General features: G+C 45.3%; 1 protein-coding gene across 2 annotated transcripts in view; it reads right to left on the bottom strand.

The window, feature by feature from the left end:
- KDM5A (lysine demethylase 5A) overlaps positions 1-26,967 on the bottom strand; it is a 331,505-nt gene that overhangs the window by 90,587 nt on the left and 213,951 nt on the right. For both annotated transcript variants that reach the window (XM_029599940.1, XM_029599941.1), the window contains 3 exons: positions 18,700-18,824; positions 12,721-12,871; positions 6,809-6,926 (listed from right to left, as the gene is read on the bottom strand). In XM_029599940.1, the coding sequence (XP_029455800.1) occupies positions 6,809-6,926; positions 12,721-12,871; positions 18,700-18,824 (394 nt within the window). The remainder of the gene's footprint in view (positions 1-6,808; positions 6,927-12,720; positions 12,872-18,699; positions 18,825-26,967) is intronic.

Genomic DNA, 26,967 nt, shown 5'->3' with positions numbered 1-26,967 from the left:
TTCATTCTAAATTAATACAAGAACAGGCTGAGAAATTGATTAAGGGAATAAGTGTTCTGCTTTGAATGACTGTCAATTGACTTTAGTTAAAGATAGTAAATTGTTAACACCAGTAATTAGAAAATTTTGGTAATCAGTTTAGGAAGTTAAATTTGAGATTTCTGAATTTTCCTCATTGTATCTTAATTTCTCCTGTAGAAATGCAAAAGAAATTTTATTTAGAATTTTTGAAAACTCCAAAGGAGATAATAAACTTTAGAAAAGGCAGGAATTATTTTGTGGATAAAAAGAATGTTGCTTCTAGGGAGAATTTAGGTAGAATTGAATCTAAGGTAGAGAGTTTGGATATCTCTAATTTTTTAAAGCATTCACAGTTTAACAATAAAGAAAGAGCTACCATGTTGGTTTCTTTTAGTGCAGAAACTAATAAATAAATGACTTTAAGATTATTTTTACATCTTAAAGATAAGTGTTTTTTAGGACAGAAAATTTCTATCTTCTCAGATATCACCAGAGAGACTCAGTAGCAGCTTAAAGCTTTTTTGTTGATGAAACAGGGCTCTTGCCTTTGGGGTACCTTTTCTCTTAGGTTCCCCTGTAAATGCATATTAAATTTGAGGTAATACATATATTTTCTTCGATCTAAGTCAATTGGAAGGCTTTCTGCAGAATAGGGAGATTCCATCATTTGTGTTATAGTTTAGCAAGGACCATTTGTAAATAGATTGCCTATTTTCCTTGAATTTATGTTTTGATTCTCTTCAATATCTGGACATGGCCAATGTTTTGGCAAAACCATTGCCATCATCAGGGGTCAAAATAGCATGATTCCCTCTTATATTTCACAAAAGCTCACAGACTTTAAAAATGATGGCCATAGTTTGAGAAAAATCTAAAAAGGAAAGGTGCTCAGGTGGGGGCCTAGTCCTTGCCTGTGGAGGAGTGAGGTCCAAGGCAATTTCACGTAAGAATTCATCTTCAAAAGAAATCTTTTCTGACTCCCATAAATGCTTAGAACCACTCTTTGCAAAGTAGAGGTGGCTTCTAGGAGAACACCAATAGTAGAGTCAACTGCCTTTCAGCACTGGTGGATAGCTCTTGTGACATCAGAAGTGGTTGTCAAACATACGAGATGTTTCCCTCTTGGAAGCCATTCAATTACGGTTCAATGCCAACATCAAACCCTGACTGAAGATGAGCCAAAAATGCTTGCCTGCATGGGGAAGCTAGGAGTAGGTGAGTCACTCAGTGCTCTGAGTGGAGTCAAGCCAGTAGATGCCTGTTGCCCAGTGCTTTATGTGCTGAGTGACTACTTATGGTATATCTATCTCTGAAGTTTATCTTTGAAGATTGATAATCAGAAGAATTGATGGGAGCGAGACTCAGCAGAAGGAGTGACTTTTTTCAGAAACTTGCCTGTGTAAAAATAGAGAAATTACTTAACTGATAATTTTGTTTTCCTTAGTGTAGACAGATGGACTCAGGAGCAATAGGCTATGCTCCCCTGCCAGCAGATGGAGACGGAGTCAGATTTCAAAGCTGACGTCACCCTAGATACACCCCTACAGTGACCTCAGACCATCAGTATTCTCTTCAAAAGCCACTGTGATCATACTATTGAAAAAACTTGATTTAAAGTAGGATTAAAAACGGTTAACTGTAACTGTACTCAACCAATCATAAATACTGAACCCCAGTAAGAATATAGATGTCTTGATCTAGGGACTGGATGATGGCTTACCCATAATCTCTTGGACTCTATATTCACTCCACGGCTGAATCCTTAGCACCGTTCTTGGGCAGCTGTGGGCAGGATGCTGAGTCTATCTGTCTACACTAAGGAAAACAAAATTATCAGGTAAGTAATTTCTCCATTTCCTACTGTGTATTCAGATGGACTCAGGACCAATGGGATGTTTAACAGCCTCTCCCGATCAGGGTGGGAGGCTGCCCGTGGTCCGATTAACACCACTCTCACAAAGGCTGAATCCTCTCGGGCCTGTATGTCCAAAGCAAAGGAACCTGAAGAAGATGTGCAAGGAGGACCACATCGCCACATGCAGATATCCACGGGAGACAGCAGTCTAGCTTCTGCCCATGAGACTGCCTGAGCCCTAATGGAAACAGCTTTAACCTGAGAAGTTAATGGCTTTCCTTTCTCCACGTAGGGTCCCGTGACCACCTCCTTAATCCAGCGAGTTTTGGTAGCCCGCAAAGCTGATTCACTCTGCTTTCTTCCACCGTGAAGGATAAATAGAAGATCCATCTTTCAGATCGGTTCTGAAACTTCCAGATACCGCACCAAAAGACTACTGACATTCAAATGACGGAGGAGGTGATATTCTTCCGTGTCCTTGAGCTTATCTAGGGATGGCAACAAAATGGACTGATTCAAATTAAACTCAGACTACCTTGGGCAAGAAGGATGGAACAGTACGAAGCTGTAATGCTCCTGGAGTCATCCGGAGGAATGGCTCCCAACATGACAATGTCGGTAGTTCAGAGATGTGACATGCCGAGCATATAGCCACCAGGAATACTGTTTTCAAGGTTAATAGGCACAAGGGAAGACTGCACAGCGCCTGAAAGGAGGGCCCTGCCAAAAATTCTAATTCTAGAGTAAGATTCCACAAAGGAGCCAGCCACCATAGGGGTGGCTGGAGGTGCTTCACCCGTTTCAGAAAACAGGCCACGTCCGGATGAGCTGACAGGCGGGTTCCATTCACCTCACCCATCAAACTGAAGAGAGCTGCTACCTGGACCTTCAAGGAGTTAAGGATCAAACATTTATTCAAGCTGTCCTGCAAAAATTCCAGAATTAGTGGGATTTTGACCAAACTAAGGAGGACACGGTGATCCTCATACCAGGCCTCAAATACTCTCCAGACCCACACATATGCTAAGGATGTAGAGAACTTCAGAGCATGGAATAAGGTGGCAATTACTGCCACAGAATATCCTTGCTTCATCAGGTGAGCCCTCTCAAGGGCCAGACTGTAAAACAGAATTGAGTTGGATCCTCGTGAAGGACCCATCCCTGCTGTAGCAGGTCCCTGTGCGGTGGTAGGCACAGGGGTGTCTCCACCAGGAGTCTCGCAATGTCTGCAAACCATGGACGTTTGGGCCAATCTGGAGCTATTAGTAGGACTAATCCCCTGTGATGCTCGATTCTGCGAATGACTCTGCCCAGTAGGGGCCACTGAGGGAAGGCATATAGCAACACTTCTTCCGGCCAGGTCTGAACGAGAGTGTTGATCCCAAGGGACCACTAATCTCTTCTGCAACTGAAGAATTGGGGAACCTTTGCACTGTGAGATGCGGCCAGCAGATATACGGGCAGGAGAACCAGCGATCTACTATCAGCTGAAAGGCTTTGGCCAACAACGCCCACTCTCCTCGATCCAGACTCTCCCTGCTTAGAAAGTCTGCTCTGATGTCTTTTCCTGCAATGTGGGAAGCTGAGATCATCTGTAGATGTATTTCCGCCCATTCCATAAGGACACTTATGGACCTGTGACACTTGCTGGCTTTTGATTCCACTCTGGCAGTTGATGTAGGCTGTCGTTGCATTGTATGACTTTCCATGGACCGCTTGACCCTGGAGTCTGTTGCTGAATTGTAGACATGCCAATCTGACTGCCCAGGCTTCCAGGCGGTTGATGTTCCAGAGGGTCTCTTCCATGCTCCAACGTCCCCGGGCCTTCAGTTCCTGACAGTGAGCTCCCCAGCCCCGGAGGCTCGCATCTGTATGAGGACCAGCCAGTTCAGAGGGAACAGGGGTACACCCCTGCTCAGATGAGCTTCCTGTAGCCACCACTGGAGCCAAGTGCATATTCCTATCAGTAAGTGGAGGCGAATAGAATAGTCTTGAGACTGCGGGTTCCAACGTGACAGTAGTGAGCATTGAAGTGGTCGCATGTGTGCCTTCACCCACAGCACTACCTCCAAGGTTGTTGCCATCAAACCGAGAACTTTGAGATAGCTCCACACCATCGGGCGTATCGTGCTCATCACCTGATGCACTTGGGACAACAACTTCCTTATCCGCATGGTCGGATGGAAGATCTTGCCCTGCTTGGTGTCTAACCAGACTCCAAGATATTCCAAGGGCTGGGAGGGCTTGACACTGCTTTTGTCCAGGTTTTAGATTCAACCGAGTTCCTGAAGCAAGGAGGTCACCCTGTTCGTCACCCGGAGATCCTCTTCTACGGACTTGCCCGGATCAACCAGTCCAAGCACGGGTGCACCAGGATTCCCTCTTTTCTCAATGCCACCGCTATGACCACCATAATCTTTGGCTAACCCATCCTCTGAATGGGAGGAGCTGGGCTTAGCAAAGTCCAGGGAGGCTAACTCTCCCTGGGCTTCCTCACAGTGCTGACATAAGTTGGAATTCAGGTCAGACTGTGAAGCCTTAATATGACAAGCAGCACAGAGAGAAAAACACTTATGTTCCTTGGCTGCCAGAGCCACTGGCGGCAATAACTGTGTGTTCTATCAGTTCCCGTTTAAAATTTTATGCGCACAGATTTTGGGCTCCTAAGTGGGATGCGGCGTGGCACACGCACAGCCTGTGTGTCCAGCTTTACCTTATATTCTGCGCTTAGTAGGTTGTGTGCATATTCATGCGCGACGCTGTGTGCAGAGTTGACACACTGCGAGTACGACGGTCTAGGGAGGGCAATATCGCATGCACAAAGACACGCACAAGATGGCGCTTCCGCGGCCTACCATGCAGCGTGCTGACCAAGCCTAAAGTGAGGCCTAGCTCACCGGAGGGCAGCTCAACCCATTCAGAAGCCCACTTCCCCTTACCCCAACAGGATTGAGAACGATGTCGATATGGCACGCCGAGCAAGGAGACAGGAGGAAGCCTTACCAAAACCCCTCCAATGTCTCTGAATTGGGAGGCAAATCTTCTCTCTTTTTTTTTTTTTTTTAAAGTTACCTGGGCTCAGCGCTTACTGGCTGAGTGCAGAGATGTCTCTGGCTGCGGAGGGAGAGGGCTTTGGCCATCACCGCCACGCTTGGCTTTTTGCACCCTCTGCCTTTCAGATACTTAAGCAGCAGAGTCCACACCGGGAACCAGCTACCAAACCAAGGCACACCTCTAAGGGATCTCGGAAATCGCCTCAGGAATTCTCAATTGGGAGGGACATTTAGGTATCACTGCAGGAGAGTGGGGCTCAATTTTTTTCTCCAATTTAAATGTAGAATTTCTCCTTCTAAAAAGTACAGCAATCCCCATAGGGAGAGATACGTCCACCATTTGCTGGAGACAGAGAAATACTGTAGGGGTGTATCTAGGGTGACATCAGCTTCGAAATCTGACTCCGTCTCCATCTGCTGGCAGGGGAGCATACCCATTGGTCCTGAGTCCATCTGCCTATATGCTAGGTAATTTTTGAATATTGCCTCCTAAAGGGGGAAGAAAAAATACTAAGGCATGTTGCTCCCTAATGAGGGGAGCTGGAATCCACAGCCTGCCAAAAAAATGCCACAAAAAGCTGCAATTTCAGGAAATATGACAATGCAAAAGGACAGACAGATGTGCCTGCCACTCAGTTGTAGGAACTACTTACTATACATGCCCAGAGAGATCATAAGGACTGATGATGGCATTATCCATCTGTATGACTAAGATGAACTGTTCATTGTTTGAGAATACATGCACTAAACCAACAGACTCACAGGGGAAAATGTTGACAGACACTGCATGAAAGATGTTGTAAACACTTTATATATAATACCAATCATGTTAACTCAGAGATTATAAGTACATCAATCAAAAAGAAGTATCTGAACTTAAGAACATCATGAACCAACACCTGTGGATGTATACCTACACATGTACCAAAATACTTTTTTTCAGTTCAGTTTGATAAACACATTTCAAAAAGCAAAGAGAAAGTGGGCAAATCATTTAGCCCACCAAAATTACAATTAGTTGAAACCCACCCACAAAAAATAAAAAAACAAAGTAGGTGAATAGAACCAATACCAAGACAGAATTCCTGAGAAGGAACTGTTGTCTTAAAAGCTTGCATCCTTAAACATCTGTTAACTTGATTAAAGGTATTGTCTCTACCCAACTACTTTGCTTGCTTTTTTTTTTTAACTAATTTTATTATTAGCAGACTAACAGTATATTGTATCAAAAAAATATCAAGACATCCAACAAAGATACACTCTACTACACCAGATGAGTAACACTGTATCCCAATTCAAGGGTGCAGATGTGCTTAGTATAACAAAGCATCTCCTAAGAGTTTCCCTAGCAGCCAGAGGTACAGGAGGTATCAAGGTAACCATGCAAATATGCATTCACTGTACCAAGCTAACTCAAGAAATGTGAAAAGCAGAAGCAGCTCAAAGCAGTTGAAACATGAGGTGCTTCAAGACAACTAGCATTTATAAACCCAAGAGCACTTAGAACTATTGGACTAAACAGGATGACAGAGAATGAAGAGATTCCCACATATACAAAAACACCTGGGTCACAGTACAGCAAGCACCATCAACACCACTTCCCTGTGATTATTTTATTTAATGCTGATCATTTTATTCTATGCTTTATATTTGATTTATGCATTGTTTTTTAAGTTTTACTCTATTTTGTTACTATTCAACTATTTAGTCTGTCTTGTATATTGTAACTTTGTTTATATTTTTCGTTTTATTATGTTCACCACTTTGAACATAGGAAAAGCAGTTTATAAATAAAAGTTGAATTTAAACGAAAGGGTGAAAGAATAAGCACAACAGCTCTCACAACATATAGAGAAAACAAAAATGAGGAATGACTCACTTTGACCTGTCGCGCCTGACTGATTATACAGGGAAGGCTAAACAGTTGCTGGACAAATGCTTTCAGCTCTTCCATAGTTAACTTTGTACGTGTCCTCCCACTTTCAGAACTCTGCTTGCTGCAAAAAAATAAAAAGGTTAAAATGAACAAGTATATTCTGTGTTTGATCTGAGACAACATTGTGATTGCTTGTTATCTGTAAATAAATATGCAAGCATGCAATAAGGCCATAAATTGCTATTAGTGATGTAAACTTGGGGAAACCTCTGCTTACCCTGGTAAGCAAGAAGGATTGGATCTATTCTTTGGTATTTGATACCTGGATTGGCCGCTGTCAAGAGACAGGATGTTGGGCTTGATGGACCTTTGATTTGACCACATATGGCATTAATTATGTTCTTATGTCCTACTTACATAATTAAAAGTATTACTGTAGTAAAGTTGCATATTACAGAAAAGGTAAAGTGACTTTTTATAAAGGACACAGTTTACTGAAAATACTTAACACTTTCAAACAAGTGTAGTTTTGATAAACAATGGTACTTTAACTTTCAAAGGACAATTTTAAAAATAAAAATTAGCCCATGATTGAACTTGTTTCATTAATTTCCACATGCTTCTCTTCCATTTAACATAGATTAATATTTTCATTTTTAAAGTTATTCAAAGAATAAAATCAATAATAGTGTTTCTAAAGTAATTTACTACAATGCTAAAGTCAGCACCTGGCAGCCATCCATCAGAAGGGGAAAGAGGCAACTGACAACAATCCTTAGTCTGCTGTAGGGCTTCAACAGATTCATGTAGTGCACCAGAGGATAAGCAAAAGTATCCTGAAAGTACACAGAACCCAAGAAAAAAGTAAAAGACAAGGGTCCAGGACTCCTAGCTGCCATTGCCAAAGCAACTGACGAAGATGAGATTCTGATAAGATCATAGGAAACATCAGCCAAGAATGCTGCTCCCAATTCCAAACGGGAAGCTTTAGCATTCTCAAGAGCTGCTGAATCCAGCTAAGGGCTCGTGCCACAAGCCTGCCACATACCATAATTTGTACTGTCACAGCAGAAGATGTAAATACATGTTTCAGAGGAATCTCAATCTTTCTGTCCTGAGGATCCTTAAAAGAAGGACCCCCTTTATTGAAAACAGAACAAACAACTGATAAAGAACATGTTCAAGAACAATTTTTTACAATGATCCCCTCCTCCCACATCCATAGTAGGTATAAAAACCGAAATTTACAATCAACAGGACCGATGTCGGACTTTGGTACATTGGATCCCTAAAAGAAAACACATGGATGACCTACATCTCCCCCCCCCCCCCCCTCTGAAAACCCGTCCCAACCCACCCCGATCCCATCCATTCAGAAACAGGCTAAATAAAGTATTTAAAATTAAACTTCTAGTTCTAGGGGAAATGCTGAAAAGGTACAAATCCCACATCACGTTGTGTATCACGTTCCTCCACTGCCAAAAGGAAGGAGGAGTAGTGTCCCTCCAGACCAACAAAATGGAACGTTTTCAATGAACCAGTAATGCCTTAGTCAACACCCGCTCACTTTCTTTCCAAGTGCATTGCAGCAAGTCCATAGTAAATAATAAACACTTCTGGAAGTAAGGTAATATTACTGCATAATAAGGAGTTAATAAAATTCAGAGCCTTCCCCCAAAAATGCAAAATGACAGGAAAGTACCAAACATGTGCAAGAGAGCCTCTGGCTGAAGAGCATTTTAAACAGTCAGTAGTGAGAGTGAGCTTAGCTGTAAATGGCAGTGTTTGGGAACAACGCCCTATGAAAGAACTTAAATTGCATTTCACGTAGATAACTATTAGAAGACTCTGATTTCAAGGTCTTAAAGCAGTTGAGTAAATGTTGGCTGGTCAATTGAAACCCATCAACTAATCGCCAGTGGTCCAAAATAGGCATGATCCAGTCTCCCAGTTCTAAGTTCTGTAAGACTTTATGAATCCGAGACAAAGAAAGTTTTCCTTCGCTCAATATGGAAAAAGTCATCTATTTTATGCACTACAGTGAAGGCTAAATCAACGGCAGGTAAAGGCTGAACATAGTGCCACAGTTGTAGACAGGCGAAAAATTCTTGGGCTCTCAACCCAAACTGTTTTTGTAAAGTCTGAAAAGGCAAAACAGACCCATCTATGGACAGCACCTGCTGGAGCTATATAATACCCTGAGACTGAGTTCCCGCGGGGAAATCTAAATTCCCCTGAATGGTCAAAAACAGTGTACAAGAGGCAAATAATTATAATTTCTTCATTATAATTATAAGTTCTTCATGGCCAACATAAAGGAAACAGCAACTGATGTTTAGCTAGACCAGAAGGAAGACTCTGTGAAGATGCTTGTAATAAATAGCGGAGATCCAAATTATGCAGAATTGCCCTGTTGTACTCAAGAACAGTGAAAACAGAGCCGTCATGCAACCAGTCATGAACTACACATAAAAGACAGGCCAAATTATAATTCTTGAAGTCGAGGAGACCCAACCCACCTGTGGACCATGACTGTTTGAGTCGAGATAGTGTGATTCTGGACCTCTTACCAGCACAAATTAAACGCAAAAGTAACTGATCCAATGCGAGGGCATCTGTACACATTAATAGGGGCACCGCCTGCAACACATATAACCACGCAGGAAACAAAGTAATCTTGAAAAGATTAACCCGCCCTCCCAAGGACAGGGGTAAATTTTGCCGTACCACCAATTTGTCTTTAGTTAATGCCAGCAACGGAGAAATATTAAACAAGCTAGATTCAGCGTGATAATTATCCCCAAATAACGAAAGGATCCCTTTGCCCATTTGAAAGGAAATTCTCCCACCCACTGCTCCTTAAGCATAGCTGGAAAAATCAGGGCCTCTGACTTGTCCTGATTTGATTTAAATCCTCAGAATTCCCCAAATAACTGAAAAGTCCTTAAGTTGGTAAGAGAAAGTAACGGGTCGTGTAAAAAAACCCAAAAGGTCATCTGCAAAAGCAGCGTATTTAAAAAGAGAAGACCCCATTTGAATGCCCTGAATCTCATCGGATTGTTGAAGCGTGACCAATAAAGGTTTCATGGCTAAAAGAAAGAACAAAGGGGAAAGAGGGCAGCCCTGCCTCATACCCCTTTGAACAGCAAAGGTCAGGGAGACATCTCCATTCACAGTGATGTTAGTTAAGGGGTTAGTGTATAATAATCAAACTCCACCCAGAAATAATCCACTCAATTGCATATGGTGCAACACCTCAAATAGACACTGCCATTCCACCCTATCAAATGCTTTCTCCACATCGAAACTAACTACCATAAACAGCAGAGCTTTGCTAGTACAGAGTGAAATGGCAGACAACAATTTACGAAGATTCACTGAGGCATATCTCCCCCCGACAAAACCAATTTGGCCTGGTCCCGTAGAGAGGGAACTGCACCGCTAAATGTTGTTCTTTAATCTGAGCCAATGTTTCTCTCAGCTTATCTCCTAAGTATTCACTGAGGCAGGGCATATCTACCAACTTTTCATAGACAGCCTCGCATAGGGTATTGGCTCTCAACCAGGCCATAAGGCAAGCTATAATGAAGTTTGACAAGGAGCGTGATATTGAATGCCTCATAGACAGATCAAAAAAAATAGTGCATACACTCTTTGGCATTCAATAATTGCTGAAGGTATGTATTCCTCTATTATTGGGGGAATACAGTCATGAAACTATTGAACCATATAAAATTGATAAGCAGTGATCCATGCATTAAGTATGGAACTTTGAAATATCTTTTTTGCCAAAATTGTCCAGTAGCCTGTGATTTTTCCCTGGCAGCATATTTGAATATCTCTTGTTTTCTTCACTCTTAAGAGTGGATTCTACTACTACTGATTGATGGGGCAATTGTACTATTCAGAAGCCTGAGAATTTTTTTTAACTATTCACTTGAAGTCAAGTTTCTTTACTACTAGGGCAGAGGAAATAGGATTTTCCCACATTCTCATTTGTAAATCTTGAGGGATGTGATGATCCGGGATTGCTGCTGGGTCCGCTAGAGCTTCCAGAACTGAGGCCCAAGATGTCTGCAAGAGGGTCTTTGCCCTTATTCACATTCACTCCAAAAGCTATTCCTAATTTGCTCAGAAACCTGGAGTAGGAAAGATCATCTAGAGAGACAAGTGTTCCAAAGGGGGGAGGTCAGAAAGAATTCCCATCAATCCCTCTTTGGAGCCTAGAGGTGAGGGAACACTGGAGTCCTGGATCAATGATGAAGCTGGTGACTAAGGAGAAATCCTCGGTCACCTCGGAGGACAAAATCCCTGGTGCATATCCTTGGAGTGGCTAGAGACCACTACATGTGAATGTGGTGGACTCGAATCCCCTTGCGAAGGTTCCTATGGAGAATCCACATATATTGAAGATTCTGGGTCTCCTTCTCATGGAAATAAAGATGACATCCTGGGAAGGAAAGGTTGAATGGTACTCTACTTTATCAGTAGCCACTAATGAAGCAAAGATATCTTTCACTACTTGGTCAAGTGGCTGACGTGGTCTCTGACCTGGTGTAGGTGGTGGAACATCCTCTTCAGATACTAGAATGGAATGTTGTGTATGTTCTTGGCTTTGTAGAATTTGCACTGGAGGCTGAGTAGAAATAAGAGGCAGACCAAATAGGATCTGGTGTTTCTAGCTGCAGACCTTGTAACAATTTTGTTGGCTAGAGTGCTCTAGTAGTCAGTGGTGGAAGGAAGATTATATCCCTCTCTGCGCAATGAAATGCTTGCCCCAACCAGCATGTAGATGCGTAGGAAGATTTGTGGTATGATATTCTAATACTTCCAGTGGTTGAATAGGCAAAAGCATTGATGATCAAAGTTTCGAGGCTTGATGGGTCAAAGACTTGTGAATCGGTAGTGTGGCCTCTGTTTTTCCGGTGCCTGATATTCCAGTGGTTCTGCAGAGTAGTGCTCCCTTTTCTTCTATGCCTGACAGCTATATTTACTTGACCCTGAGGATTCGGCCCGTTCTACTAATGGGGAAGATATTTTAGAGATGCTGGAGTTCAACTCTATTCCCTTGAGGCAGACAAGGCTGCTTTTTGGGAAGATGATTTACTGCAGCATCTACAAGATTTCTGCAATTCTTCCATTTTCCAGGCCCTGGACCATTGTGTATGAGAGGACATCCACCCACAATTGTAACAATTCTCTTGGTCATGGTCTGGACCCAGGCAGCTGTAGCAGAGTTTGTGTCCATCCATAATGGACATTTTCCTGCCACAAACAGTCTTTAAAGCTTACTTCCTGTGGCTTTCTTCTTAGAAGATGTTCTGAGAAAAAAGGGGTTTTTGTTTGTTTGTTTTTTTTAAAGATAGCACTGAAAAGTGCCATTTGGGCAGCTCCTGAGGCAGCAAGGCAACTTTTACAGTTAAAGTTTTGAATTTTTTAAAGAACAGAGAGAGACAAGGTACACATCAATGCTAGAACTTGGACGAAAAAAGACAGAGGGGGCTTACAAGAAAATGTCCAAGAGAATTCCCATACATGCTCAGTAGAACAAAAGCTGTACTAGCTTTGTCAGAGAGGTCCATTTGGTACTGCTGGATGATGTCACCCACATGTTATGACTAATTCAGTCCTGTTATCGACAGAAAATAATCAGATACTTTATTGCATCTGAAGAAATGGACTCGAGATATGAGCTTTCAAGGGTAAATCAGTTAATGTAAAAGGTTCCACCAGCCTTTGTTATTTACACTACTAAATGTTAGCCTGGGCTCCTACACAGTTCCACATGGAGAAATATTTCAGAAGTTTTCAAATCCTCTAGTCCCACTTCTTCCAGTAGGGTTTCCTTGTAAAAGGAGATAGTCGGGGCATTTAGAGAAAATCCCCTTCATATTTGCATACTCAAGTTCCTTTACCTATGCTTCTGCTTTTTGCTCAGAAGAAGTTGAGCTACGGATGCACAAGTCTCTGCCTCTTTTACAGCATCCCTGAGTCTACGATACAGATCATTTTCTGGAAACTTCCTGTCTTCAGCATCCTCCATCATCACTTTCAGCTCGATCACATCTGCAACAAAATATGTATAAGAATTACACAAAATATCTACAATCATACACAGCTGACATACATTCCCATATGACTACACAGCTACACAAGAACTCAGACAGGCGCTATACATATTCACTGGCCAATCTAGCACATATACTGAAAATTACCATTTTTCTCTTTGTATAAGTTCTGCTAGGAGTTTGTCATCTTTTCTGAAAATATAGCTCCTATTCACACATTTAATTTTAATTCCATGCCTTTGCTCAAGGTTTGAAAATTCTGTCTTTCAAATTTACCAGTGCAGGAAAAATCTGGTGCAGTAGGCATAGCTTTATCACATGAACCACATTTTCTGTACAAAAGGAAAAATAATTCCCAGCATATGTATATTTAGGTTCCTGTAAGGAAGCAGCATACTCTCTGCTTCACTGATATTAAAAAATGCCCACAAAATTACTTTCAAGCTTAATTATTTTTCTGTCATAAAGAAATTGACCATCATGTATGTCAATCTTTTTCAACATGATTTTTCACTCACAATGATTCTGTATGAGGAACTTGGTATTGGTGACTATTTTCAAAATAAAGTAATAATATTAATAGCCAGGGATATAGCAGAGTTGCTTACCTGTAACAGGTGTTCTCCCAGGACAGCAGGGTGTAGTCCTCACTTGTGGGAGATGTCACTGGATGGAGCCCTATGATGGAAAACTTTTCTGTCAAAGTTTCTAGAACTTTTGACTGGCACACTGAGCATGCCCAGCATGCCATAATCCCTGTAGCCACAGGGGTCTCCCTTCAGTCTAATTTGTAGCAAAAGGTGCGAGTGAAAAAATAAAATGGTTTCAGACCCAACTCCGCTGGGTGGCGGGTGGGTTTTGTGAGGACTACATCCTGCTGTCCTGGGAGAATACCTGTTACAGGTAAGCAACTCTGCTTTCTCCCAGGACAAGCAGGATGGTAGTCCTCACATGTGGGTGATTAGCAAGCTACAGGCTGACTCATATTTGTTTGGACCAACAGCGTACAACTTGTGCAACAGGCACAACTGGTGTACCTTTGGGAAAAATGAGGCAGCCTGAAAATCACAGCAGATTGGATGTGGAAGGAGTTGGGATTATACTGGAAATAAATTCTTCAAGACGGATTGGCCAAAGGCAGAGTCTTGACGTTCTTCCTTGTCCAGGCAGTAATGTGCTGCAAATGTGTGAAGAGAGCTCCGTGTTGCAGCTTTACAGATCTCAGCAATCAGTACTGAACGATAGTGTGCTACGAGGTTGCCATGGCTCTCACTGAGTATGCCTTCACTCGTCCCTGGAGAGGAAGGCCCTCTTTCTCATAGCAGAATTCAATACAGTCTGCTAGCCAATTGGAGAGAGTTTGTTTGCCCACTGCAACTCCCGGTTTGTTTTTATTGAAAGAAAAAAAGAGTTGGGTGGATTTCCTATGGACTGCAGTGCAGTCTAGGTAAAACCCTCTCGCCTTGGTGAGAGTGAGGCCTTGGGAAAAATGTGGGCAAGACTATAGACTGATTCAAGTGGAAGTCAGTAACCACCTTGGGAAGGAATTTAGGGTGAGTAAGGAGGACCACTCTGTCAGGTAGGAACCTGGTATAGGGTGAGTATGTGACAAGTGCTTGTAACTCACTAACCCTTCGAGTGGATATAATGGCTACTAGAAACTTTCCATGTAAGAAATTTAACATCGCAGGAATGCAAAGGCTCAAACGGGGAGCGCATGAGCCTTGTAAGTACTACATTTAGGTCCCATTCAGTGACTGGTGGCCGTAGAGGGGGCTTAAGTTGTAATAGACCCCTCATAAACCTACTCACAAGGGGTTGCGCTGTTACCGGGACATCCCCAACTCCCTTGTGGTACGCTGAGATGGCACTCAGGTGTACCCTCACCGAAGAAGTCTGGAGACCAGAGTCTGTCTGTGCCAGACATAGTCTAATAGAGATGGAGTAGGGCAGGAAAAGGGGTCGATACCTTTTTGCGTGCACCATATGGTAAATCTATTCCACTTAGAACGATAGGATTTTTGTGTGGAAGGCTTTCGTGAGGCTACAAGCACTTGAGAGGCATCAGTTGAAAGGTTGAGCAGTTGGGAGGATCAAGCTTTGAACATCCAGGCTGTGTTGGGATAGGGTTTGAAGGTTCGGATGGCGTAACATGCCTAGGTTCTGAGTTATGAGAGTGAGTGCTGTGCCCAGGCGAATAGGTTCTTTGATTGAGAGGTTGAGATGCATGGGAAACCATACTTGTCGAGGCTTATACAGGGCTAGGAGTATCATTCACCCTTTTTCCTGTTGTAACTTCACGAGAGTTTTGGCTATCAGCTGTATCGGGGGATATGCATATAGGAGGCCTGTGTTCCAGGGGTGAGCGAAGGCGTCCATGGCTAATGTGTTCTGTTGCCTGTGCAGGGAGCAGAATCTGTCCACTTTATGATTCAGTTCGAATTCAAAGAGGTCTATTTGTTGGTTGACCCCAGCGTTGGAAGATTCTGGTCATTACCATAGGATCCAGAGACCACTCGTGGGGATGTAACTGTCGACTGAGGCGATCTGCTACTATGTTTTGTATGCCTGCCAGATAAGTGGCCCGCAGATGCATGGAGTGCGCAAGAGCCCGGGCCCGGGCCCAGATCTGCGTGGCTTCTTGGCAAAGGAGATAAGATCCTGTGCCGTCCTACTTGTTCAAGTACCACAATGCAACTGTGTTGTCTGTTTGTATGAGAACAGTCTTGTTTGAAAGGCAGTCCTTGAACGCATATAGAGCATAATGTATAGCTCGAAGCTCTAGGAAGTTGATCTGAAACGTTGCTTCGAGCTGTATCCAAGTACCTTGAGTTTGAAGATTGTTCACATGAGCTCCCCAACCCAAGTTGGATGAGTCTGTGGTTAAAATTACTTGTGGAACTGGTTGCTGGAAGGGTAGACCTGACAGCAAGTTGGCTTTGTTTGTCCACCAGAGAAGCGATAACCGTAACTGGTGGGTTACATGAATCTGGGATGAAAGAGGCTGAGTGGCTTGGAGCCACTGAGATTTCAAAGACCATTGAGTTATTCTCATGGCCAGTATGACCATAGGAGTGACGTGGGCCGTGGAAGCCATGTGGCCCAGCAACGTTAGGAATTGATGGACTGAGGCTGTTTCTTTTGTGCACAGAGACAAAGCTAGCTTGGAGAGTGTGACTGCGCAGTCGTTGGGCAGGAAGGCCTTTGCGACTGTGGTGTTCAAATCTGCTCCGATGAAAGTAAGGAGGTGAGATGGAGTCAGGTGGGATTTTTGGTAGTTGATGAGAAATCCCAACGAGCGTAGTAGATTGATAGTGAGCTTGAGAGCGTTGAGAGCCCCTTGCTTGGAAAGGGCTTTTGATCAGCCAGTCATCTAGGTAAGGAAAGATGTGTATGCTGTTCTTCCATAGATGGGTCGCAGCCAATGCTAGGCACTTTCAGGCCGATACAGTAAAGTGTGGCCGTAGTTACCCTGCTTCTAACCCGCTTTGTACCCACAATTTGGCCGCGTAAGTCCAACCCGCGATTTATTATCCCTTTTAACCCATCCTTACCGCTTCTTTAAATCAACGGGAAACCCTTTCCGCCCACGGCATGTATATAGTATGTAAACGATCGGATTAGCTATTCCCTCCCATACAGTAACGTGCGCCCCGATTATTGCCTTTTTAACCTGCAGTTTTGCCGCATGTTTAACCTGCTAATTTACAGCCTATCCTTACCCCTGCGTTAGTGTGGAGCTTCAGGTCAGAGAGACGAAATTTCACGGGCAAACGATCCCCTCACCCCCCGGGACAAGACCTTTAGAGGAGCCAGGATTGGGCAAACTTTCCCCCAGTCCCCGCTCACCTGCCCTGGTCGCGTCCATGGGTGCCGGTCTCCCGTGCGGGCGCGCTGACAGCTCCGGAGCAGGAAGGAAGGACCTGTTGTTTCCAGGCATAACCTAAACTCTTGCCTGCCCAACCTAAAATCCAACGCACCGGGAAAGCTACTCTTCAGATCGCGACTAATCCCATCACTGGAAGGACGAAAGATTTTTTTTTAAGCATCCCAGTTCCTCTCTCCGCTATATCAATGCATTCTCCTTTCCACTGCAATGCGAACAGTATTCTGAAAAATAACTTTCAAACCCAGGGTGGTGGAGCATTGTTCTGCTTGATAAAACCTGCACTCAATAGGATCGGGCAAACTTTCCCCCAGCCCCCGCTCACCTGCCCTGGCCGCGTCCTTGGGTGCCAGTCTCCGGAGGAGCCCCAGTCCTCTCTCCCCTCCTCCCGGGGGCAGCCGGCGGTGAGAGCGGCTTCAACAGCCCGGGGCGGACGGGCGCTCCCCATGCGAGGCGCAGCTTCCAGCAGCCCTCGCCGGCGAAGGTGCATGAGCGCACGCTGTGACCTGAGCACCCAGCTGGACGTCCGAGGTCACGGTGTGCGCTCATGGCAGTGCATGAATGCACGTCGTGACCTGAGAGCCCGGCTGGACGTCTGAGGTCACTGGCAGCACCACAGGCCCCTGTGGAGCTCAGTAACCAGCACCGGGATTGCCTCAGTTTTGGCATCGATGGCGAAGTATCTTCGATCCTGGGCTTTTTAGCGGGTGGGTCGATAGGTATCGAACTCACCCCCGGATCGGAATCGGCACCGGGCTGTTCCTATCGATGCCAATGACTGTTTCTCACAGTGCTCCCTTTTTTCGAGCACAGATGCTGATTTCGTCGATGCCTTCGATGGAGATGGGGATAGTGGGTCCCCACTACCCCCATGCACCCGGCAGGTTTTTAAGATTACCTTTTTTGTAACTCCTGCCGGTGATGACTGCGTCGATGACGATGGAATGTGCTGAATATTGAAAAGATGTTCCATTTTATCTAGACGGGCCCGTCTACCTTTGGAAGTCATCTCAGCACATTAGTGACAATATAAAATGTTGTGTTCGGGGCTGAGGCACAAGACACACTCAATTTGAGGATCGGTGATAGACGATGTACGGGGGCAATTAGGGCATTTTTTTAAGCCGGTTGCCATTGTGAAAGGCCGGACAGCTGTCGACAGCCTGCAGTCACCGATAAAAATTTGGAACGGTATCGACCGCGAAATATTTGTTTTAGTCACCGATCGAAGAAAAATTGATCCGAGACTGGGAGACCCCAATGAGGGGATTTTTCTGAGAAAAACTATTAGTTTTTCCGTGAGGAAAAGTTGTGTGAAAACACACAGGGCTCCTTAACTGCGAGGCTAACTGCAGCGCAGAAAAAAGAAGACTGAAGGGAGACCCCTGTGGCTCGAGGGATAATGGCATGCTGAGCATGCTCAGTGGGCTCAGTGTGCCAGTCAAAAGTTTCTAGAAACTTTGACAGAAAGTTTTCCGTGATAGGGATCCGTCCAGTGATGTCACCCATATGTGAGGACTATCATCCTGCTTGCCTGGGATAAAACAGGAACATGCTAAGGGTGGCAAGAGTCAGAATTAAAAAAGCAAAAGGGTAAATGGTATTGCCAAAGCAATATCATATATTCAACTTTTCATTTTTTCCTGTTGCCGAGAAACTTACAGCCCAAAGGTGACCTGCACTATTAGTAGTGACCCATATTATAAGAGACATCTCAAACACCAGTTAGCATGGTATGCCCTCCCTGAACCAGCACAAGAAGTCTCTCATGCCACAAGAGTTTAGTTTATTAAAAATATATAGTCCATGCTTATCATACTATGTAGACATCTTGTGTTGCATTTATTAACAGACAAATAACACCTGGCCACCTATCTTTGTAGCATACTAATTATTTGCAATCCCAAATTTTCTACAAACAGAAAGAACTGATCCCTAACCTTTCTTGTGGTTGAGGTTAGCTGCCAGTGCTTCTGTAACTCGACTGACCCAGGTGTCATAGGATTGTGCTCGAGATTTCACTCCATACAACAGAGAAGGGAGATCCTCCAATGGGTACCGATATCTTAAAACAGAAATTACATAAAGAAAAAAATTACATCAACACAAACTGACAAACCTGAACATATGCGCGGCAAAAAATCTACTTTGACACATACAGCCTCTCAAATTCTTAAATTAGTAACAGGGAAACTTTTTAGTTCTGAGTTAGGAAGTGCTAGCAGCCATAGACAAGGCAAAGGGCAATCTATCATCGACTTTGAAAGGAATGTTAAAACTAATTCTAAAGATGGGAGGTAATGGGACTACTACTAAGACACACCTGTAAAGCTAAATGGCTGACCTGTAACAGACATTCTCCGAGGACAGCAGGATGTCAGTCCTCACAAAGCCCTTTTCCCCTTGGAGTTGGTTCTCCGAGTCTTTAACTTTGTATAGAACTAGGGGGGACCCAGTATGTAAGGTGATAACACGTTGTGGAACTGCACATGCCCAGTCAGGCACATCCAAAACTTCTAGATGCTTTGAACTAAAACTTCTGCGCTGGGTTCCATATGATGATGTTACCCATATGTGAGGACTGATATCCTCCTGTCCTCTGGGAACAACTTTCTTCAAGGACAAGCAGGATGGCAGTTTTCACCTGTGGGGAATCCCTAGCTACAGAGAGCCCAAATGAAAAAGGGGGAAATAACCAAAGAACAATGTTAACAGGCAAAGAATTGTTTTAAGAACATAAGAAGTTGGCATTCTGGGCCCATCAAGCCCAGTATCCTGTTTCCAACAGTGACCAATCCTAGATACAAGTACCTGGCAAGTACCCAAACATTAAATAGATCCCATTTATTAATGCTGGTAATAAGCAGTCTCTATTTTCTAAGTCAATTTCACTAATAGCAGTTTAAAGACTTCTCCTACAAGAATTTGTCTAAACCTTTTGTAAACAGTTAAGCTAACTGCCTCAACCACATCTTCTGGCAACGAATTCCAGAGCTTAATTATACATTGAGTGAAAAAGAATTTTCTTCAATTTGTTTTAAATGTGCTACTTGCTAACTTCATGGTATGCCCCCTAGTCCTTGTATTATCTTAAAGACTAAACAACCAATTTACATTAACCCATTCTAGTCCTCTCATGATTTTATAGACCTCCATCTTATTCCTCCTCAGCCATCTCTTCTCCAAGCTGAACAGCTCTAACTTCTTTAGCCTTTCCTCATAGGGGAGCCGTTTCATCCCTTTATCATTCTGGTCATCCTTCTCTGTACTTTCTCCAGTACATCAATATCTTTTCTGAGATACAGCAACTAGAAATTAACATAGTACTCAAGGGGTAGTCTCACCATGGAGTGATACAGGCAATATGACATTCTCCATTTTATTTTGGTGGCAACAGGCCAGATAACCAAAATAAGTTCTACACCTCAAAGAGACTCTGCAGGACAAACTGGCCAGATCTGCCTTCTCGGGAGCTTCTGTCCAAGTAAAGTGTGATGAGAATGTGTGGAAAGAACTCAAGTCACAGCCTTGCAGATTTCCATGGAGGTTGATTTTGGGTGGGCTACTGACACTAACGTGGCTCAGACACTATGAGACTTTGCATGCCCCTACAGATTCAGATTTGCCTGGGCATAACAGAAGGTGATGAAATCTGCTAGCCAATTAGAAAGAATGTGCTTGGCAAAGGCAATTTCTGGTTTGGTGGAAAACAAAACAAGAAGCTAGTTGGACTTTCTAAGGGCCTCATTCTACTCCAGATAGAAGGCTAAGTCTTTTGCAATCCAAACTGTGCAACACCCATTCACTCTTGTGGGCATGTGGCCTGGGAGAAAGGTGGAAGTCAGACACTACCTTGGGCAGGAATTTAGTCTGCGTGCACACAATCACCCTAATGTTGAAAAACTTAGTATAATGGTGTATAAATCACTAGGGCCTGACCTAATTGCCTGCGACCAAAAATATGGCCTTCCAGGTCAGTTATTTCAGCTCACAAGAGTCCAGTGGCTCAAATCGAGCTTTTATCAGTTGTGTTAATACCATACTGATGTCCCTTGACTTAGAGGGACACTTGATGGGAGACTTTACTTAAAGTAATGCCTGCTGTATGGAGACAGATAAGAAAATTATTCCTTACCTGCTAATTTTCGTTCCTGTAGTACCATTGATCAGTCCAGACAGTGGGTTATATCCCCCGACCAGCAGATGGAGTCAGAACAGAGTTTGAGAGCGTCAGCATATAGAGTAGTGCACCCTATGCTGGAGCTCAGTATTACGCATAGCAAAGCCCAAAAGCAAAACACAACATTTTGGATCCAGAACTGTACCCAAAAAGGAACAGAGAAAGATATAAGTAAACAAACGGTCAACGGGACCAGCAACAGTCAACTTGTGAGGAGCTGTGAACAGTAACAATAATCAGAGACAAACAGAATGAAAGATACCTGGAAGAATCCGAGCAGGACCTAATGAAACCCCTAGTGGTGGGCGTCTGGACTGATCCATGGTACTACAGGAACGAAAATTAGCAGGTAAGGAATAATTTTCTTTTCCCTGTACGTACCTGGATCAGTCCAGACAGTGGGATGTACCCAAGCTTCCCTAAACCGGGTGGAATCCTGAGAGACCTGCTCGGAGAACTTGATCGCCAAAAGAACCCGTGCACTGAGGCGCCAGGTGTAGTCTGTAATGTCTGGAAAAAGTGTGCAACGACTTCCATGTCGCCACACGGCAGATTTCCTGGGAGGAAACGGAGCGAGATTCCGCCCAGGACGCCGCTTGGGATCGCGTGGAATGAGCCGAGACGCTGCGAGGCGGCACCCACCCCGCCGTAATGTAAGCCGATGAGATGGCGTCCTTTATCCAGCGAGCAATAGTCATCTTGGATGCCTGAGAACCTCTCCTCGGTCCTGACTAGAGGACAAACAAATGATCGGATACCCGGAAGTCATTGGTAACCTCCAGGTAACGGAGCAGTACACGCTTGATGTCCAGGAGCCGGAGAGACCGGGGTTCCTCTGGAGCAAACGCTGGAAGCTCCACCGTTTGATTGACGTGGAAGGCCGAGACCACCTTTGGTAGGAAGGATGGCACCGTACGAAGGGAAACCCCGGAGTCGGAGAAACGCAGATAAGGGTCCCGGCAGGACAAGGCTTGAAGTTCTGAGATCCGGCGAGCAGAAGAGATGGCTACCAGGAAAACAGTCTTGAGGGTCAGGTCCTTGAGGGTGGACCCCCTCAGGGGTTCAAAAGGAGGACCCGACAGCGTTCGCAGCACCAAGTTGAGGCTCCAAGAAGGGAAAGGATCCCAGACCGGTGGCCGTAGGTGTTTGGCACCCTTCAGAAAACGTGCGATATCCGGCTGAAGGGGTAGAGAGCAGTCCTTCTGTACCAAGACATTCAAGGCCGCCACCTGAACCCGGAGCGAATTATAGGCGAGACCCTTATCCAGACCATCCTGTAGGAAATGAAGGATCAGCGGGACAGTTGCCTCCATGGTTTGGACTCCGCGGTCGGAGCACCATGCTTCGAAGACCTTCCAAACTCGAACGTAAGCGACGGAGGTCGAAGGCTTGCAGGAATGAAGCATCGTTGAGATCACTGTCTCCGGGTAGCCTCTGTGGCGGAGACGGCGCCGTTCAAAAGCCAGGCCGCAAGACAGAAGAGTTCTGCCTGCTCGAAAAATACCGGACCCTGGCGCAGAAGATGAGGAAGATGGGACAGGCGAAGTGGACCGTCCACTGTCATCTGAAGTAGATCTGTGAACCATGGCTGACGGGGCCATTCCGGGGCGACGAGAATTACAGTCCCTCGATGATGTTCCAACCTGCGGAGAACCTTGCCGACCAGAGGCCAAGGAGGAAACACATAGAGCAGTTGATCCGACGGCCACGGAAGGGCGAGGGCATCCACCCCCTCCGCGCCGCGCTCTCTTCTGCGGCTGAAGAAGCGTGGAGCCTTGGCGTTGAGAAAGGTCGCCATTAGATCGAGGCGTGGAGTCCCCCAACGACGGATGATGAGATGCATTGCCTCGTCGGAGAGAGCCCACTCGCCGGGGTCTAGCTGTTGACGACTCAGGAAGTCCGCCTGAATGTTGTCCACCCCGGCGATGTGAGAGGCCGCTATCCGGACGAGATTGCTCTCCGCCCACTCCATCAGGGGAGTAGACTCGAGGGAGACATGCTTGCTTCTTGTCCCCCCTTGGCGATTGATGTAGGCCACGGTGGTGGCGTTGTCCGAGAGGATCCTCACCTCTCTGTGTCGCACCAGGGGAAGAAAACGCTGGAGAGCGAAACGCACGGCTCTCGTTTCTAGGCAATTTATCGGCCACTTTGCCTCCTCTGGCGTCCAAGTCCCTTGAGTGGCGCTTCTTTCGCAGACGGCGCCCCATCCCGCGAGGCTGGCATCGGTGGTCACCACCACCCAATTGGGAACCTCGAGCGAGACTCCCCGAGCCAGATGCGAGGGGACAAGCCACCAATCCAGGCTTTTCCTGGCTAATGGTGGAAGCGGCAGGATCACCTGATACTCCTGGGAGACTGGTTTCCAGCGGGATAGTAGGGACGCCTGCAGTGGACGCAGGTGTGCAAACGCCCAGGGTACCATGTCGATGGCGGAGGCCATTACTCCCAGGAGCTGCAGATAATTCCAGGCGGTTGGTTCTTCCAGAGCCGAAAACCGAGACACATGCTCTCTCAGGGCTTGTGCCTTGTCCTGGCGCAGGAACACCATACCCCGCCGGGTATCGAAGCTCGCTCCTAAGAAATCCAGGTGTTGCGAGGGCACAAGGGAACTCTTTGGAAGGTTCACCACCCAGCCCAGAGAGCGTAGGAATTGTACTACTCTGGCCACTGAGGTCTGACCATGTGAGAAGGACTTCGCTCGAATTAGCCAGTAGTCTAGGTACGGATGTACTAGGATACCCTCCTTGTGGAGGGCCACTGCCACCACTACCATGATCTTTGTGAAGGTCCGAGGTGCGGTCACCAAACCGAAGGGAAGCGCCTTGAACTGAAAGTGTTATAGAAACATAGAAACATAGAAACATAGAAATGACGGCAGAAGAAGACCAAACGGCCCATCCAGTCTGCCCAGCAAGCTTCACATTTTTTTCTCACACTTATCTGTTTCTCTTAGCTCTTTGGTTCTATTTCCCTTCCACCCCCACCATTAATGTAGAGAGCAGTGATGGAGCTGCAACCAAGTGAAATATCAAGCTTGATTAGTTACGGGTAGTAGGGGAAGTAACCGCCGCAATAAGCAAGCTACACCCATGCTTATTTGTTTTACCCAGACTGTGTTATTCAGCCCTTATTGGTTGTTTTTCTTCTCCCCTGCTGTTGAAGCAGGGAGCTATGCTGGATATGCTTGTAGTATCAGTTTTTCTTCTCCCCTGCCGTTGAAGCAGGATATGCATTGAAAGTGAAGTATCAGGCTTATTTGGTTTGGGGTAGTAACCGCCGTAACAAGCCAGCTACTCCCCGCTTTGTGAGTGCGAATCCTTTTTTCTTCTCCCCTGCTGTTGAAGCAGAGAGCTATGCTGGATATGCGTGAAGTATCAGTTTTTCTTCTCCCCTGCCGTTGAAGCAGAGAGCTATGCTGGATATGCGTGAAGTATCAGTTTTTCTTCTCCCCTGCCGTTGAAGCAGAGAGCTATGCTGGATATGCGTGAAGTATCAGTTTTTCTTCTCCCCTGCCGTTGAAGCAGAGAGCTATGCTGGATATGCGTGAAGTATCAGTTTTTCTTCTCCCCTGCTGTTGAAGCAGGGAGCTATGCTGGATATGCGTGAAGTATCAGGTTTTCTTCTCCCCTGCCGTTGAAGCAGAGAGCTATGCTGGATATGCATTGAAAGTGAAGTATCAGGCTTATTTGGTTTGGGGTAGTAACCGCCGTAACAAGCCAGCTACTCCCCACTTTGTGAGTGCAAATCCTTTTTTCCACATTTCCTCTTGCTGTTGTAGCTTAGAGCGATGTTGGAGTCACAGTAACCATGTGTATGTTTATTGAATAAGGGTATTGTCTCCAGGCAGTAGCCGTCATTCTGGCTAGCCACCCACTCTTTATTGACGGCCTCTTGATTTTATGGATCCACAGTGTTTATCCCACGCCCCTTTGAAGTCCTTCACAGTTCTGGTCTTCACCACTTCCTCTGGAAGGGCATTCCAGGCATCCACCACCCTCTCCGTGAAGAAATACTTCCTGACATTGGTTCTGAATCTTCCTCCCTGGAGCTTCAAATCGTGACCCCTGGTTCTGCTGATTTTTTTCCTATGGAAAAGGTTTGTCGTTGTCTTTGGATCATTAAAACCTTTCAAGTATCTGAAAGTCTGTATCATATCACCTCTGCTCCTCCTTTCCTCCAGGGTGTACATATTTAGATTCTTCAATCTCTCCTCATAAGTCATTTGATGAAGACCTTCCACCTTTTTGGTCACCCTTCTCTGGACCGCCTCCATCTTGTCTCTGTCTCTTCGGAGATACGGTCTCCAGAACTGAACACAATACTCCAGGTGAGGTCTCACCAAGGACCTGTACAAGGGGATAATCACTTCCCTTTTCTTACTCGATATTCCTCTCTCTATGCAGCCCAGCATTCTTCTGGCTTTAGCTATCGCCTTGTCACATTGTTTCGCCGACTTCAGATCATTAGACACCATCACCCCAAGGTCTCTCTCCTGCTCCGTGCACATCAGCCTTTCTCCCCCCATCGAATACAGTTCATTCGGATTTCCATTCCCCATATGCATGACTTTGCACTTCTTGGCATTGAATGTCAGCTGCCATGTCTTCGACCACTCTTCCATCTTCCTTAAATCCCGTCTCATTCTCTCCACTCCTTCCGGCGAGTCCACTCTGTTGCAGATCTTAGTGTCATCCGCAAAAAGACATACCTTACCTTCTATCCCTTCCGCAATGTCGCTCACAAAGATATTGAAAAGGACCGGTCACAACACCTATCCCTGCGGTACACCGCTTAAAACCGCTCTCTCTTCAGAGAGAGTTCCATTTACCATCACACATTGTCTTCTGTCCGTCAACCAGTTTGCAATCCAGGCCACCACCTCGGCACTCACTCCTAAGCTTTTCATTTTATTCACCAGTCTCCTGTGCGGGACAGTGTCAAAAGCTTTGCTGAAATCCAAGTAGATGACATCGAGTGCTCTTCCTCGATCCAATTCCTTGGTTACCCAGTCAAAAAAGTCAATCAGATTTGTCTGACAGGATCTTCCAATGGTGAATCCATGCTGCCTCTGGTCCAGCAATTCTCCTGACTGTAGATAGTTCACTATTCTCTCTTTCAACAGTGACTCCATTACTTTTCCCACCACCGAAGTGAGGCTAACCGGTCTGTAGTTACCAGCCTCTTCTCTGTTCCCACTCTTGTGAAGCGGGACCACCACCGCTCTCCTCCAATCATTCGGCACCACTCCCGTTTCTAGGGATCTATTGAATAGGTCACACAGCGGACCCGCCAGCACATCTCTGAGCTCCCTCAGTATTCTGGGATGAACTTCATCAGGCCCCATGGCTTTGTCCACTTTCAGTTTCACCAGCTCTTCCCATACATTTTCTACTGTGAATGGAGTTACATCTACTCCATTCCCCTCCAGTTTCTTGTTAACTAGTGTCGGTCCTTCTCCAGGGTCCTCTTTAGTGAACACAGAACTGAAGTATTCATTTAATATTTCTGCCATTTCTTCGTCTCTCTCCACACATTGATCCTTTCCACCTTTCAATTTCACTATACCACTTTGAACTTTTCTCTTTTCACTGATGTATCTGAAAAATGTTTTGTTACCACTCTTTACCTCTTTGGCAATCCTCTCTTCCGCTTGACTTTTTGCCATCTTGATTGACCTAGAATCTTGTTGACCTAGAATCTTGAAGCGAAGATACCGCCGGTGAGCCGGCAGGATGGGAATGTGCAAGTACGCTTCCGAGAGGTCCAGTGAAGCGAGGAATTCTCCCTTGTGCACTGCGGCAATCACTGATCGAAGAGTCTCCATGCGGAACTGGGTGACCCTGAGGGCCTTGTTTACCTCCTTCAAGTCCAGGATGGGGCGAAAGGAACCGTCCTTTTTGAAGTAAATGGAATAGTGGCCCAAGCCCACCTCGTCGAAGGGGACGGGAACGATGGCCCCTATTTCCTGCAGCCGGTCTAGTGTTTGTTGAACCGCTATCCTCTTGAGATCCGAACCGCAGGGGGAGAA

This window comes from Rhinatrema bivittatum, chromosome 4 (genome assembly GCF_901001135.1).
Source record: "Rhinatrema bivittatum chromosome 4, aRhiBiv1.1, whole genome shotgun sequence".
Lineage (NCBI taxonomy): Eukaryota > Metazoa > Chordata > Amphibia > Gymnophiona > Rhinatrematidae > Rhinatrema > Rhinatrema bivittatum.
Note: the sequence above shows the minus strand (reverse complement) of the source record. Positions and strands in the feature narration are given on the sequence as shown.